This window comes from Odontomachus brunneus, unplaced genomic scaffold (genome assembly GCF_010583005.1).
Source record: "Odontomachus brunneus isolate Ranch 3 - 2012 unplaced genomic scaffold, Obru_v1 Obru_scaffold_114, whole genome shotgun sequence".
NCBI classification, from domain to species: domain Eukaryota; kingdom Metazoa; phylum Arthropoda; class Insecta; order Hymenoptera; family Formicidae; genus Odontomachus; species Odontomachus brunneus.
The window spans coordinates 853,327-869,450 of record NW_022639564.1 but is presented as its reverse complement, the minus strand read 5'-3'; the positions used below and the strand labels follow the sequence as shown (position 1 = coordinate 869,450).

Sequence of the window (16,124 nt, the reverse complement as noted above, 5' to 3'; positions counted from 1 at the left end):
CTCTCGACGCGTCCCGACGCGTGAATACCTCGTTTCGTGCCGTTCGCTTGTCCGTTCATTCGTCCGCTCGTCCGTGCCTACTCTGCTGCCTATCTCTGTCCATACCTGGGCTCGGTACACCGGTGGGATAAGATGGTGCCGCAGTGGAAGGAGTAGTAAGCGGCCTACGCAGTTTCAACCTGGGCCCCAGCTTTTATTAGTTCTTCGGCGCTCGGCGGAGAACGAACGGAACGCGCGCGAGTTCGTGGTGACGGTTTACGCGCTGCGACCTGATCCTGGTCGCCTGGGTCCCCTGGAGTTGACGCGGGGCGAAAAATTTCGGGGCGCGAAATACGAACGTAATCAGTGTTGACTACTACGACGACGACGACGACGACGATAACTGCTACGCTACGACAATTACGACTACGACAAGGACAAACGGTCAAACGGGCGCTACTCCCGCGAGTTCGAAAGATCGCGTATACCGAGTGACTTCGGGAATATCCGTCAGTGCGAGACAATTTCGAAGTTGGGTTGCTGGTTAATCTGTTGTTTTGAGTGCATCGGTATCGGTATCGGTATCGGTTTCGTAATCGGTATCGGATAAGCGACGGAGAGTGTTGAAAATCCGCTCCGTTAAATCGGAGCAGGGGAAGACGGGGCGACGGTAGGTGATCGACGATAATCGGTGGTGTTGGCCAATCCTTTGAATCGATCCCACGGATTCGCGATCCGGACAGTGACAGTGACAGTTGTCGAACGTGAGAGTGTTTTGCTTCGATTTACCTGCAAGAAGTTTCTCCCACAGAAAACGAGAGAAACTCCGTTTAAGGATAAAGAAATAAAGGATCATCCTCGCTCTTCTCGTTCTTCTTAGTTCCATTCGGAGAAGCGCTCATACCTGAAGAGCCGTAGAGTGAACCTTAGAGAGAATACCAGATATCTAAGCGATCGGAATGCTACTGTATCAGTGAAGGTAAATCGTGATATCGATTGTAGTGAATATCGTAACGCATCCACGACGAAGACGACCACGACGACGACGACGTTGACGACGACGACGACGACGGCGACGACGATTATTGGCATGAATCGGTTCGCAAGATCGAACCGCCGATGGTTCGAATCAGCTAGGTTGGATTACACGGGTCGCAGCGCGCGCGTTCGTTCGCGCGGACGCTAATCGAAAGGGAAACGGTAGAACGTCTTCGGTAGGTCGGTTGGCTGAGCTCTCCACGGTGTTCGCGGGGCCGAATAGATTATAGACGTCGCGCGCGAGAGCGAGAGCGCGAGTTATTTCGCGTGCAGATTGGATCTGCCGGCTGGCGGCCGCTCGCTCGCTCGCTCGCTCGCTTAGCCGGTCGGTCGGGCAAACCAGAAATCCAACGGAAGGGTAATATCCCATTAACTGAAAGATCAATTAACTCGCGTTAACGGACACTTTAATCACCGGTATGTAGCTAGGGCGGCTAGGCCTCTTTCTCTCTCCTCCATGCTCTCGCGGCACGCTCGAATCTAGGCGTTTAATCTGCCCGTTCTGAGATCGAGTCGGCCGATCATACGCGAGCTCCTCGCTCGCTATGGGGAGCGATCGCGATACGATGGCGAAGCCTCTCGCGGTACGAGCAGAATATCGGCGAACGCGTCCACGCGTATTATTCATTGATGCGGTCGCATTAACGACGCGCCAACGTCGTCTGCACTCACTTGCTCGCGGATTGGAGCGGGAATAAACATTTATGGAAATCGACAGCGCTGTTCTAACGCGCTCAGGTCCGTCGGTGGATCTCTCGATTAGGCGAGTCTCGCGAATTAATACATCGGTAAATTTACGACCGCGAATTACACGACGAATCGAATTAACACGGCTCTAAACCGTCCAGTACGTCCTACGTGTCGACCGAGTCCTTTCATAAGTACGAACACGAGTTCTATGATCACTGTATTGTTTGACGATGATGACTTCTTCGGCGGTCTTGGCCTGCCTTGAGAGGGAATTCTATGGGAAGTAAGATTATCAATATAATTCACGATGAAAAGGGACGAATCGAACCGCAGAAACGGAATTTCGTTTATCCCGAGCCAGCCAGACCCATCTCGTAACGTCTTTTTTTATTCTCACAAACTATCTCATGATAACCTTGGGGATACGGTTTAACGTTATTCTTTAACGATGATACACAATATAAAAGCTCCCGATGGCTTCTCTTATTATATCACCTTAATTTCGTGAAAATCCCAAAGATAAAACAGTCACCGTGATTTTTAGCGAGTTTTCATTGTCGTTGTCGATATTTCAAGTACCGTCGAAAACTATTCTCGTTTCGCGCCACTAAAGTCTCTCCTGTGATCTCCTCAAACTTATTTTCAAACGCTGGCACGACGTCCTGACGGAAATCGCTCCCTCTAAACAGACTCGGTGAACTCGATCGCGCCTTTTCGTCCACTTTCCTCTCGCCCACTCGCCGCCACGGTTTGTCTCGACTGTCCGCGCTTACAAAGATGAAGATTGCGCCTATCGCTAGCCAGGTGCAAATTTTTTCTCCATTGAATACCTTCGGGTGCGGTTTTATCGTATGCTTCGGCGGGCGTGCGTCTGTTGTGTGATCATGGTAGAGATGCGTGGATATTATAAAGAGAACGCTGTACAAATATACGCGAGATGGTAAATCGAAGATAAGCGGTGGGGTATACCGAGGAGGAACTTTTGGCTTTGACGTGTACCAAGCGTACCAGTGTTATTGGCACAAGCCTATGAAAGAGAGAGAGAGGAGGGGAGAAAAAGAGAAAAAGAGAGTAGACGGGGGAGAGAAAGGGGGTGAAAAAGAGAGGAGAAAGAGAAAAAGGGACGCCGCCTTTAATGGAAATCGCCGTTTTATCCGTTCAATACAATGCACTCACGTAACCGTGACCCTTGCGAACATCCAGATTTCTCTCCTTGCCCGCGGGCTAAGCAATGGCCGACCTCGCATAATTAAACCGAGGGGAAAACAAACGCAAACCGTTCAAACACATCGAACGCGCCGCTCTTTCATATCCACGAAAAGATTAAAGTCGGTTAAATTACGGATGGTCGGCCGTATTTCAACTAAAGTTTTCAAACAGTCGTTTTCGTTTCACAAGTAACCGCGCCGCGATTTCAATTTCAGGCATATGCGTTATACTCGCTGTTTTACGCGACCAGTTTTCAAACAGTCGTCTTCGTTTCACAAGTAACCGCGCCGCGATTTCAATTTCAGGCATATGCGTTATACTCGCTGTTTTACGCGACCAGTTTTCAAACAGTCGTCTTCGTTTCACAAGTAACCGCGCCGCGATTTCAATTTCAGGCATATGCGTTATACTCGCTGTTTTACGCGACCAGTTTTCAAACAGTCGTCTTCGTTTCACAAGTAACCGCGCCGCGATTTCAATTTCAGGCATATGCGTTATACTCGCTGTTTTACGCGACCAGTTTTCAAACAGTCGTCTTCGTTTCACAAGTAACCGCGCCGCGATTTCAATTTCAGGCATATGCGTTATACTCGCTGTTTCACGCGACCATATCGATGTATTAATTTTGAATCATATTTTCGCGTCACGTCTATTACAATATATAGTTCTCTGTGTCTTCTCTCTCTCTCTCTCTCTCTCTCTCTCTCTCTCTCTTTTACTCCTTCTCTCCGCTCCTCCTCCTCCTCACTCGGCAGATATTTATTAGCGATTTTTCGAAATTGAGCGTGAATAAATCAATATTTGCGTGTGTACCACCACGATGATCGATAAAAAGGTATTCAACACGAAATTGTTCAGCGCACAAAGTTAGGAGCTCCTTAAATTAAGAAAAATCACCGTTTCAAAACTGTGCTTGTATAGAATAGCTAGTATATCATTCTACAACGGAGAAGAGTTTATCGTTCACGCGTGTATTGGCGAGATTTCGATAGGCGAAACCCTAATCTCTTCACGGGCCACGTGGAAATCATAATTTATGATAATTATCCGCGATCTATCTTCTCAAAACTGTCGAAGCGGCGAATGATTATATTTTTGGTGCCGTTCTGACTGAATACTGAAAATTCATTAGTATTCTAATCGATACCGATAACGTAGTAGCAGAAACGGAATTTCGACATCAATATCGTTTTAATTCCTGAAAATTGTCTTCTCGAGCGCGAGAGGGAGAGGAGGGGAGGGCGGGGACAAATAATGCAGCCGCGTTGACTCGACAGCAAGGTGCAATCGTATTTCTTTCACGTGCAAGGAAGGAGACTTCGCCTCGCGTCCGAGTGAAAGCGTGAAAATGTGGGGCGACTAAAGAGCCGCGAACGGGTTTCCGAGAAGCAGGTCGGTCAGAAAAAGACGGTGTTGGGACGCGACGTGGAGAAGAATTCCGAGGAGTTGAATCGATTCGTTGGGCATATTTTATCGCATAATTAAGCGCGGAGTTTCATCCGGGTCAAGCCGGTGAACATCAACAGTCAATGTTTATTGGGATACTGTTAGAAATAAATCTCGCAGAGAGGAATTCACGAGAGGAATGTCGCGGGCGTAAAAGCAGCAACGGCGGGTAAACGACATTGATAAACGTAAAATTTGTGAGAGGATTCTCCCTTTATTTCTCTGCTTCTCTAGTGAGTTTTTACACGAATGCGATTTCAATCTTTACGCACCAACGTAACAACTTAAATATATTCTAGCTCTATCGATTCCCCAACTGTGCGGAGGAACGAGCTGCGATCGATTAAAAGCGTTTCGTTACTCATATTTAACATGCACAATTGAGGAAAAATAGACGCCGAGATTGCCGATATCCCGGAAAAATTTTACGCCGTACAATTCAATAATAGCCCTCATAACGATACGCATCGCCCTGTTTGATGAAGCCGTCCCTCTATTTACACATCAGTCGCATCACATATGTCATATGCATGGGTACAAAAAGTACTCGGCTCGGTGACCTTCATAAAGCGTATACGCATAAAATCACCGCAGGCGAGTCAATAACTACATGAAAAAGGGCGTATTGTCAATTTGCTCGCACAAAGAACTCTTTTAGGCCTATCGTCTGTTCATCGTCAGCGATTCGTTGTCGCGACAGTTCACTTTGGCCACCCATCCATTCATCCATTTATCCCTGAGGGCACGATTCTGCTCAATTATATTTTCAGTGCAGTGTAATTTAGCGATGCTAAGCTTTGTAATGGAGTTCTGTTCGATTCATGGTTGCCAGTGCGATTCTTTGCTTCTTTGAAGCAATCCGTCATCAATTGCGTACAGGTACAGAGAGGGAAAGAAGAGAAGTGAAAGAGTATAAAATTTACAGAGAGAAAAGAGCGCGGCTGTTGATTTTATTATCGGGGTTCTATGTGCGCCACGTCAATAAAAGTTGATGGAGGTGCTAAACGTGCGAATGTTTATTGCATTTAGTATCCGTTCGCGCTGTTTCTTCCTTTTTGCCTTTTCTCGTTTTTTCTTCGGCGCGCACACACAAAGCTAGAAAATAGTGTTGTCTCTATTCTAGCGTGATGTGGTTTTATTGCCGGGGCGCGATTCTTTTTCGCGCTATATTGCCCCGTAACGAATGTGAAATATCTCAAAGGCGTTAGATCGTTAGAGAGACCCGGTGAAATACTCACCGGGCTTCTCTATACTTTCGCACGCTTTTGTATCGTCCCGGCCTTTCTGCGGCTAATCCTTCTATGCTAAGTTTCATCTATTTGTCTATCTATCTAACACGCGAGAATACGAATCCGACGGACTCTTTTGTCACGATAGCCGCTGCTAGAGCGGTTGACGACGACCGCGCTGCGAGAATGACGAGGACGACGATGACACGACGTGAAATCATCGCGGAATTCGGAACGTGAGTGCGCGCTGTCGCACGCTCCGACAGGGACTATATTTTTCTTTGTTACTCCCGCTCGCGCTGTTATGCAATATCAGGAAACGGCAAATAACACGAATTAAAATCCAACACGCACGCGTTGCGAATGCGTGTGTATGTGTGTGTGTGCGCGTTTGACAATGCCGCCGATATTCTCGCGATATTCGTTGGCTGTTGGCACAGAGACGGAATAAAAATGTTGGTTTTCATCCTAACGATTTATTTGCCGTCTATCTGCTTTGCCGATTGATCTGCTTTGAGGTCGTACTGCAAAATTCACGGAACGAATGGAAATTCACAAGCGAAAAAAAAACGTCTGAACACTTCGGCGGATAAAATTCACAAAAGGACGAGGAGCGCAGTATGAAACGTTATTTTTGCACGGATTTTTCGCCAGCCGGCCGCTGTGGACAATTTTAATTCCTGACTTCTCTCTCGTGACGAAGGAGAAAAAAGAAGCGAACACGTCCGGCGTGGAATGTGTACGGGACGGAATTAAAGTCGCGAGGATATGGCGCAGTGTCGCCGCGCTCGGCATCTCCTTATCCCTCACTTTACTGTTATCCGAACGCTGTGGCGGGTAACGAAGGACGCGCATTCGGCCGGTCCACTCGTACATTTAAACGGCGGTCGGGACGAAATCTCTTCGCGACAGTCGTGGATTTCTTTTTGCCTCCCTTCGCCCCTCGCCCTCAGATCGAACCGAATCGAGCAGCCCGCGACGCGATTAGACGACTAGAAGGGTAGAGGCGCGTGGGAGTCGACGCATCCCGTCGTAAACTCTCTCGAATCCTGAAAAAAAATATGTTAATGTCAGTTTTATATATGCAGAGGTCCCCCACACGACACGTAGCGGAGCCGCAGGGTGCATGAACAGATCCTACGAAACCCTGCGGCCCCTCTTCGCCAAATATGGCTGCTGAGCCGCTTGGAAGAGTATCTTAATCCCCGTATCGCGAATTATCTCATTTGAGGCTGGTGTCTCTACCACCACCTTCTCAACATCGTCGTTGTCGTCGTTGTCGTCGTCGTCCTTCGCCTTCTCCTCTTTCTCCACCTCCTCCACCTCCTCCACCTCCTCCACCTCCTTCACCTTCTTCACCTCCTTCTTTTTCTTCTTCTCCTTTTCCTCCTCCTTTTCCTTCTCTTCTCCTTCTCCTCCTCCTCCTTTTCCTTCTTCCTCACACTCTTCTGCGCGGCAATAATAAAGTCGTTGAGTGACGGCTCACCCCCGGTAACACCGCGTGTCACGCGTGTGCGAAAACTCGCTAAGACGACGTGTCACTCTGCCTCGATGGCCTTGAAAGATGAAGGCGTACGTGTGCGCGTACGGGGTCACCTTTATTTATTTCAAGGGCGGATGAAATAACGACCGCGAGTGGACAAAAGCGTGCGATGAATGTTAATTCTGTTGACAGCGTCTCTTGCTGAAGAGTCTCGCGCGATTAAAAGTTTCTTCGACAGGCTCGACTCGATAGGCGTGTCCCGAAAATAGGTATCTCATCTTGATGGAGAAAGGTGAACAAAATTTGTGGGTGGGGAAAGGCAGAAAATTTATTCGGGATCCTGGATTTCCATCCCTATGCGATTTAAACTCTGAACGTTTTTCTGGTTGAAAAGTTTGCTGCAGAATTTTACGCGACAGCCTACTCGCCCGTTCGTTCGTTCGCGAAATATTTGCGCGCGGATTGACCCCATCGTCATCGAGCAGGGTCATCATATATCGTCATCATATATCGTAGCCCAGGGCGATTAATAAAGCGACGCGACGTGACCCTTTGACGTTGCAAGTTTTATGAAACTCAAATCAGGTGTCGTTGTGTTTGAAGGTAGAATCGATGCGAGGCAAGGCGCGGCGGCGCGGCATCCGTGGATTGTCGGCACCTTAATTACGATAGTCACTTAATGCAGACAAATGTAAAGGAAAAGCGAGCGCGGAACTTTTTACATTCTTGAAGAATCGGTCATCCTTCAATCACCTCGTTTGCAACAAAGTTTTCATTTATTTTGTCGGCGGATGTCGCGAATTGAAAATTTCAAAATGAGAGATATAACGAGCAGAGCGTGATCCCTGCGATGACTTTTAGGACACACGGTGTACATCGGTATACTGCACGTGACAGTTTTGTAGCGATAAAAAGACCACAACGAAGGCCAACGTCTCGGAGAAAAAGAGGATGCTGTTTTTACGCGATAGCGCGAAAAACATGTAGCGAAATAAAGAGTTTATAATGATAATGAGCAGTCTCGAGGCTTCCGCTTCGGTGTGTCGTTCGAGTGGCTGACTGCTGTCAGCGATATTTTTAGAACTGTTTTTATACGGACGAACGTGTCTCCGTCCTTGTCGTTTTTATGTACGCAAAGTGTTCGAGGATTGACTGCTCTATCGATTTACGCGATTTGCAAAATTCACGAATTGCGTATCTTGGCCAAACGAACGTCGCGTGTACTTGTCTGAGTCGAAATTTTAGCCCTATTTTGGACCTACGTTTTCTAACGTCTCTCAGATATTCTCTCAGATCAGTGTAATATATATGAAGACTGAAATCTTACTTATTGACTCTAAATGGCAGAATCTAGCATAAAATGCGATTTGCAGGTTCTAAGAAGTTTTAGCAAAGCCAGTGGATTAAATAGAATCAAAAGAGGTTAATATAGGTTTCAGAATATTAAAATAGGCATTAAATAGAATATTGAGGTTGGATTAAAATTTTGACAAGGGTAGCTCCAAATCGATATTTACAAGAGTTTCAAAGAGATAATTAGCGTTATAATATCCAAGAATCATTTCTCTGGTTGAAAAGTTTGCCGCAGAATTTTACGCGACAGCCTACTCGCCCGTTCGTTCGTTCGCGAAATATTTGCGCGCGGATTGATCCCATCGTCATCGATCAGGGTCATTGTTATCGTCATCATATATCGTAGTCCAGAACGAGCAATAGGGTAACGCGACGCGACCCTTTGAAGTTGCAAGTTTTATGAAATTCAAATCAAGTGTCGTTGTGTTTGAAGGTAGAATCGATGCGAGGCAAGGCGCGGCGGCGCAGCATCCGTGGATTGTCGGCACCATAATTACGATAGTCACTTAATGCGGACAAATGTAAAGGAAAAGCGAGCGCGGAACCTTATCGCACAATCGCTCCCATTAGCGAAGTTCTCATCAGTACGAATGCTATGTCGATATTATGCGTCGTCATCGTCATCCCTGTCGCTGTCATTATATCGTTGTACATATCTCTGGCATCCCATCTGCCCGTATGACGACAAAGGGAACCATTATCACTCGTTGCGTTTATCATCATCTACCGCACAGTTGGCATGCCACTAGTATAGACACGTCGCCGGGAACGCACGATCGCTATCACTTCTCTTTCTCTCGCGTTCACGCACGCACACTTGCACGTTAAGCGCGCGAGCGCGGAAGCGTTACGTTCCCGTAAGCGTTCTCGTACGGCGAGAAATGATTCTTAGATGATTGTACGGGAAGTGGAGTAAAAAAGTCGGGAGCTCGATGGAGCTCGGCTATTTCGTCGGATGTCCGTTGGAATCTCACGCGCGTCTCCGCTTCCCGTACATCTGACACTCGCCGATAATCCACGAGGTTGGAAACCCATGAGATACCATCTGAACCACTCCCATATTGTAATGTCGCTCTCGACCGTGAGACAACTCTCGAAAAGAATCGTACCTCTCGCGTACCAACGGACAACTGCTTCTTAAACAAGCTCTCGCCTTCGGATAAATGCGCAGACACAATCGGAGCGGGTATGGAAATACTATAACCGAAAAGGGGGTAGGGAAATTAACATATAATCTCTTTGTAATCGAGATCGTCACAGTTATTAAGAGCGCAGTTTGCTTGGCTTACAGGTTCGTGATTGGATTGTGTCGCGAAAACAAGGGAAGGAGTGTGGGCAAGATAAGGGCGAAAGAGAAAAATTCGGGTTTGCGATTTAGGGGTGCGGGTTGATAAAGTGATTAAACAGCAGGACGGAAAGGGAGCTCGAGCGAGGGGACGAGAAACGGTACCGCCGTGAGACAGTCTTACGGCATGAACAGTCGGGAACGAAAAAACAGAAGGGAAAGATGCTGACAATACAGCGCTCAGACTCGTTGAGAGGGGGAGAAGGTTGCAATCTTCAAGACAGCGCGCATTTGATAGCCCCCGTCATGTCTGGGGCTTCCGTCACCATGTGGAAGCCCGCTGAGAGAAGCGTCTCCTTCAATCGAGACGTCCACGTGAAGAGGATCGGTGAGTCCAGGCAAAATCACACCATACAAACGACATGTCCTGCATATGCATAATTATATGTCTAGAGCGGAGCGAGAGAGAACGAGAGAAAATGTGGCGCTGCTTGATTTCGTCCGACCTATGTACATAAAAGCGTCCAGCCAGCCTCGCGTTCTAATCGATATCTCCAAACGCGGCAGAACGACTACCATATTCGCGAGTGCTATAACGTAGTACGTGAAGCGCGGGGTTTTAATTTCGAATCTTTATTTTCCTTTCCTTTTCAGCCGTCTTTGCGTACGCGCGTGTATAAACAGGTTTAAATTGATATAGTCCAAATGAGAGAGATTTTCCTCTCAAATTTACGTGGAATTTTCCTAGACTGGCATTTAATCTTTCACAGTGCTCGCTTCAATGTTTCTTCACGCATATTTGCCTTATTACACCATTAATAAACATACGCAGTAAATTGGATCCTATTTGAGGATCCGCTATGTGGATATGCGTGTTTACAATCTCATGTGAAAACACGAATGAAATTACTTCCCCCTCGATAGACTGATGCGTACGAACATTTTGTGTAAATACGTGGCAACTTTGATCATTATCACGGAACCATTCTTATGGACGACCGTATTTTGCGCATAAAATGATGAAATAGAAATACGAGAGAAATATAAAAAATAATAATAATCAAATTTTACCTCGAATAATATAATAAGTGTAATGTATAAAGATCTAAGTGTAACTAAATTTGTTGCTGCATCAATACAACATGAAACTAATACAACATTTGCATTATCGTATATATGATGTAAATTTAATAATTAATTCAATATAATTTATCTCATAAATGTAATTCGATTTAGAGTATCGTGGAGTATATATATATATATATATATATATATATATATATATATATATATATATATTTGAGCGGTGAAACCATTCCATAATCTAGTGATTAAAATAATTGTGGAGTTGCCATCATCGATTATCTTACGTCGTGATAATCATGAAAGTCTATCTGGGTGGTGTGACCTTCGTTGAAACGAGCTCATGTATATTTCGGCCTAACAGTATCGCGGTCTATGTCCACCTGCTAAGGCCAAGTACCGTTTGCCGAATTAAAATCTGATAAACGCGAAGACGTGTTCGCGAGGATGATCTTCCGGTATACGCCGTACGGGCGTACGCGGCCGGAATTTAATTTGCCGCCGGAATTTAATTTGCCGCTATAAAAGTACACGCGCGTTCAGAGCAAGCCGAGAGAGGAGAAAGAGAGACAGAGGACGAGAGGAGAGTCGAGAAAGATCGCGCAAAACGATTCTACCATCGCGATGCCGCGATGTCTTGTGTTTCAGAAAAAATTACGGGCCGGCCCTAGAGCGATCTCAGATTGTGGAAATTATTCGCGGCGACTCCTCTTCTCGTCCCATCTCTCTCCTCTTCTTCCCTTCTCTTTCGCAAGATCTCGTCCCTTAGCGAAGCGATTGTCGTTTCTGAGAAGCGTGCCGGCCGGAAAATTATGTACGCGGTCGTGCGAAATTCCATTGGGGGACGCGATGTGCGTTCTCCTTAATCTTGTTAAGATGAGAACGCGAGGTGGCGTATAAGAGGCTCGTGAATCTCTTCCAAGGTGTGGAAGTTAAATCGGGCGATTTAAGTCAAGCGCCAAGATATCAAGCAGCGCTACAATGTCGCCGAGCTCCACGTGTCACTTTGTATCTAACTTCACATACGCAATGAACCCTCAATTTCAGGGTGTAACATATTTATAATCATGAGCCTTGCCGCAAACTAATGGCACGAGATAATTTATTGAATATGCGATCAGATCCAATCTCTCGCCTTGCGTTGTCTAATATGAAGTGCTGACATTAATTACTCGCGGCTGACGTAAACATTGATCGCATAACCATAACCTTAACGACGACTCTCTGCGCGTCTCTCTCGCGCTCCCCGGCGAAGGTGACCTTGTCATCTGAAGGCCGACGAGCTATCGCCATCTTGGAGCCGAAGAGAGACAATTTCGTTAAAGGGCGAGCGCCTTCATCGCGTCTCTCGCGATTCTCTTTAGTATGATATGTGGGATTGTATTGGTATTGGTGTGTGCGGCCAGGACTCAATTACTCCTCTATCACTAGCTAATTATTAATAGTATTAATTTACCTTCCCCCTTTCTTATGTACGAGGCGAGCGTTGACTCGCGCATACGTTCTTCCGTTCCAACGGCTTTGCTGAGTTTTTAACACGCGTGAAAGCCTCTCGCTACGAAAGCTGTGAGATCAAAGCCCACTTGAAATTAATCAATAATAACGTTCCTCTATCTGTTCTTGTAGTTCTTAAAATCGAGCGTGCTGTGAAAGCAAAGATGCGCATCCGTCGAGGAGCGCATCTTGCCCTGTACGATCTAAGATACATTCCGTATAATTCAGCTACAATTAGAACTTGGGAGAACCAAGGATGATTACTGGTGATAAAAGAATTAAGCTTCTAAGCCGCTGGAAATGCGCGCGGTTTCGCTTATACTACGCTAAGTCATGTAGATACGCTAAAAGCGGCACTCTAAGATCAGAAAACGCGCTTCTATCTTATTTATGCGCAATTTCAGGAAAGCAACTTAATGTGACACACTAAGAACCAAGGCAAAGGGATAAGCTCGGCAGTTAAAGCGAAACTTAACAAACTATCGCAAGCGTTACGAGCGTTTCCGCTTTGCGTATCGCCGTTCCCGTTGCTCGTGCGCGCGACTCTAAATTCATTTCAGTTTCCCCTTGATCCCGACGGCTCACTCATCCCAGTGAAAAATGTCCCCTCGAAATATCCGACAGGCTATTACACGGCTATTTGCCAATAGCGTACTTTTATATGATGTATGCGCGCTTCTCGCTAATGCAACGCGGGTTAACTGTTATTAAATTCCGCTGCAAAACTCGAATGCGATACTTTTTTTTTTTATTTAATTTCGCGCGATGATAGCAAACATTCATATGTGTCGGCTTATTACTAACGCTTCAGATATTACCGTGTGTATGATATTAAGGTCACATCGAGACATAGGCGACGCAGGGCAGCGTAGATTTTGCATTCAATATGTTTATATGGAGAAGCACATATTAAAACGCAGAACAAAACGAGGCAGGAATATTCCGTCTGTTTTATTCGAGGCGCAGTTTCTTGCGTCACCAAGTGTATAGCGTGTTAGAAAAAATCCATTAAAAGATTAAAAGCATGCAGAACTAACTAAACTTGCTTGTTGATATCACAGACTTTTTACCGAGATAACTTAAATTGCATGCGATGAATTAAAGGATTAAATTTGTGATATGCTACTACAAAAAACTTAATTTAAAAACTACATGCACTTTTAGATAAATTAATTTGTTTCATATGGCCATTGTTTCAGATTCTTCCCCTTTTAAAATATACATACATGAGTAATTGAATTTCTGGAGCAGAGATTCTAAACTTGAATTAACAAATTTTTCATTAGAAATGCATGAAAATTTACCTTGACTTAGCATTTAACTGCACATTTTGTGCAAATTCAAGTATGCAGATAGAACTGCAATGCGTTGTGTACTCACCCTATATACAATTCCGCGTTGCTCTCGCAGTTCCTGAGCTCAATATGCATTTAGCCTAAGGGAGCATTCTCCCTAAATCTCTTTTACCGAGAAAATGTCGAGAGGGAGCGAAAATATCACTTGTTGTGGATTATTAAGCTTGTCGGCATTTGGATGTGCTGATGCAACGTGCAACGCGGAGGGAGAGCCTCTTTTTATTATTCTTCTAAGATGCCGTGAGATTTTCCACATTAAAAGATTTAAAATTTTAAATTTTTAATTTTAAAATGAATATCAATTCCGCCACATTAATACGACGACACGTTTCTTTCAGTTTCCTTAATTCGGTTAATTGATTTTCCACCCCACTCCTGTACACCGAGATTATTTTATCAAATTAACGTGCCGAAACTTTGCACTCTATTTTATAGCAAAATCCATCTCTCGGACTATTTATCCTTTCTTCAAAAGTAGATACAATTCGAAAGAGATTCAATGTCAAATAACACGACATAAATGACGCGCTCGCATCTTAACTGTGACGATAGGAATGTTTCTTCTCGCGATCACTTTTCCAATACATCGTGCGAATTTTTCATCCCGGAAATCTTACCCCACGTCAGCTCTCTGTCACATTAATGTCGACACGTTTCTTCCGGCAATTTCCCAATGACAATTAATTCGTCTACTTCATTCGCGAGCCTACTTCGCCGATTTAAGACGACCCTCTGAAACGAAATGCGTGAGCCTCCCCTTATTATTTTTCCAATACGCCGATTTTACACCGCTTGCGATTTTCCGCCCACAATAGACTACTCTATCAACTTTGTTATATTAACTTTGTTACGTCAATAAGTTTCTTTCGGTTATATTCCAACGATAATTACTACGTCGCGGTCTTGATATTATTTGATCAATCTGAAATGAAAATGCGACCCCGCACCGAGTAATCGATTGTAGAAAGACACCCTAAAAACATTTTTATCTGGCATTAAATTTTTCATGTCGTTTCTGTTCCTTCAATATCGGCGCGCATTCCTTCCGATTATATACTAAATATAATCTCTGCGTCCTGAGATCATGTTATTAATCAAACTTCATCCCTTACAATTGGCACTCTCAAATCTATCTCTCATTGTTTTTGTAATATTTTACGGTATCGTACTAGCGATGAAATTTTCAGCCGGGATCAAACTACTTGTGTCAAAGCTGTTGCGTTAATATTGATCCGTGTTTTTCTCTATCCGGCAAATTTGCCGACATCTTAAGTTCCTCTTATTAAGCATGACCAGTCGATTAAAACCGATTGTCAAACATCGTAAAACGTCGAAAAATGGAGGGAGAGCCTCTTCTTATTATTCTTCTAAGATGCCGTGAAATTTTCCACATTAAAAGATTTAAAATTTTTAATTTTTAATTTTAAAATGAATATCAATTCCGCCACATTAATACGACGACACGTTTCTTTCAGTTTCCTTAATTCGGTTAATTGATTTTTCACCCCACTCCTGTACACCGAGATTATTTTATCAAATTAAAACACAAATATTCACTCAGAATTGATTGTAGAACAACGATCTGGAGAGAGAGGAAAGCCTTCAGTTATTTTTCCATTACGTCCTCTGACGCTCCCCCGATCTCGCGAGTTTTCACCCGCAAACAACCCTTTCGTATCCATTCCGTCGCATTAATATTTATACGTTTCTTTCCGACCGTTTCTTACTGTTGTACCAACAGTACTTTGCCCCTGTGTAGTTAGATTATTTTAACAATTAAATACGTCACCGTCGCTCGGGGAAGCGCAGCTATAAAATAATATCCTAAAACGGAGACAGCGTTTCGTTTCGGTGATAAAAAAAACTCGATTCGAACTGGTATGTTAGTGATCGTATTATATTGTTTACGTTGCCCCAGTGTGAGGAATTTTTTAAATATCATCTGCTTCTCTTCTTTCTTTTTTCCCCTCTTCTCCCCTTCTGTTACATACATACATTCTCTTTCCCCTTTCCCTCCCTCTTTCTCACTCTCTCTCTCTCTCTCTCTCTCTCTCTCTCTCTCTCTCTCTCTTTCTGCTTATATATTTCTCTATCTCTCTATCTATCTCTCTTTCTGTTTGTCATCCTTTTCTCGTCATCAATGCGAGCGGTCGCGGGAAGTCTAGTTGGGTACAGCATCGTGTTTGCGTATATATATCCTCCTCTAAGTTTGTTAAGGGTCTCTTGTATCGTCCGCATTATACTGCCTGCCGGATTTTGGATCGTTGCGTGCTTAGGTACTAGTTAAGTCCTCAGTCCTCGCAATCGCGGGAACTGAGGATTTAACTCGTAATCGAGCACGCATCGATCCGTGAATGTATACATATGTATGTATGTAAGGAAAGGTAGTAGTGGACAGCGGTATTAGACAGGAGTTGTCTTAAGCATTTGCCGCTGAGGACAGCACTTTGAAACAATCGGGTTATTGACCGAAGGAGGGG

General features: G+C 44.8%; 1 protein-coding gene across 5 annotated transcripts in view; it reads left to right on the top strand.

Annotated features, from left to right (window-relative positions):
- Window positions 1–200: 200 nt before the first annotated feature.
- The window catches only part of LOC116849387, a 242,217-nt gene continuing 226,293 nt past the window's right edge, over window positions 201–16,124 (top strand). For 4 of the 5 annotated variants that reach the window (XR_004379122.1, XM_032826510.1, XM_032826511.1 and 1 more), the window contains exon 1: window positions 9,935–10,100. Coding sequence is in view for 4 of the 5 variants with exons in the window: in XM_032826510.1 (XP_032682401.1) it covers window positions 9,935–10,100 (166 nt within the window). In the remaining variant the exon portion in view is untranslated. Of the gene's footprint in view, window positions 959–9,718; window positions 10,101–16,124 lie in introns of those variants that run through there. The other variant, XM_032826509.1, reaches the window with a different exon arrangement.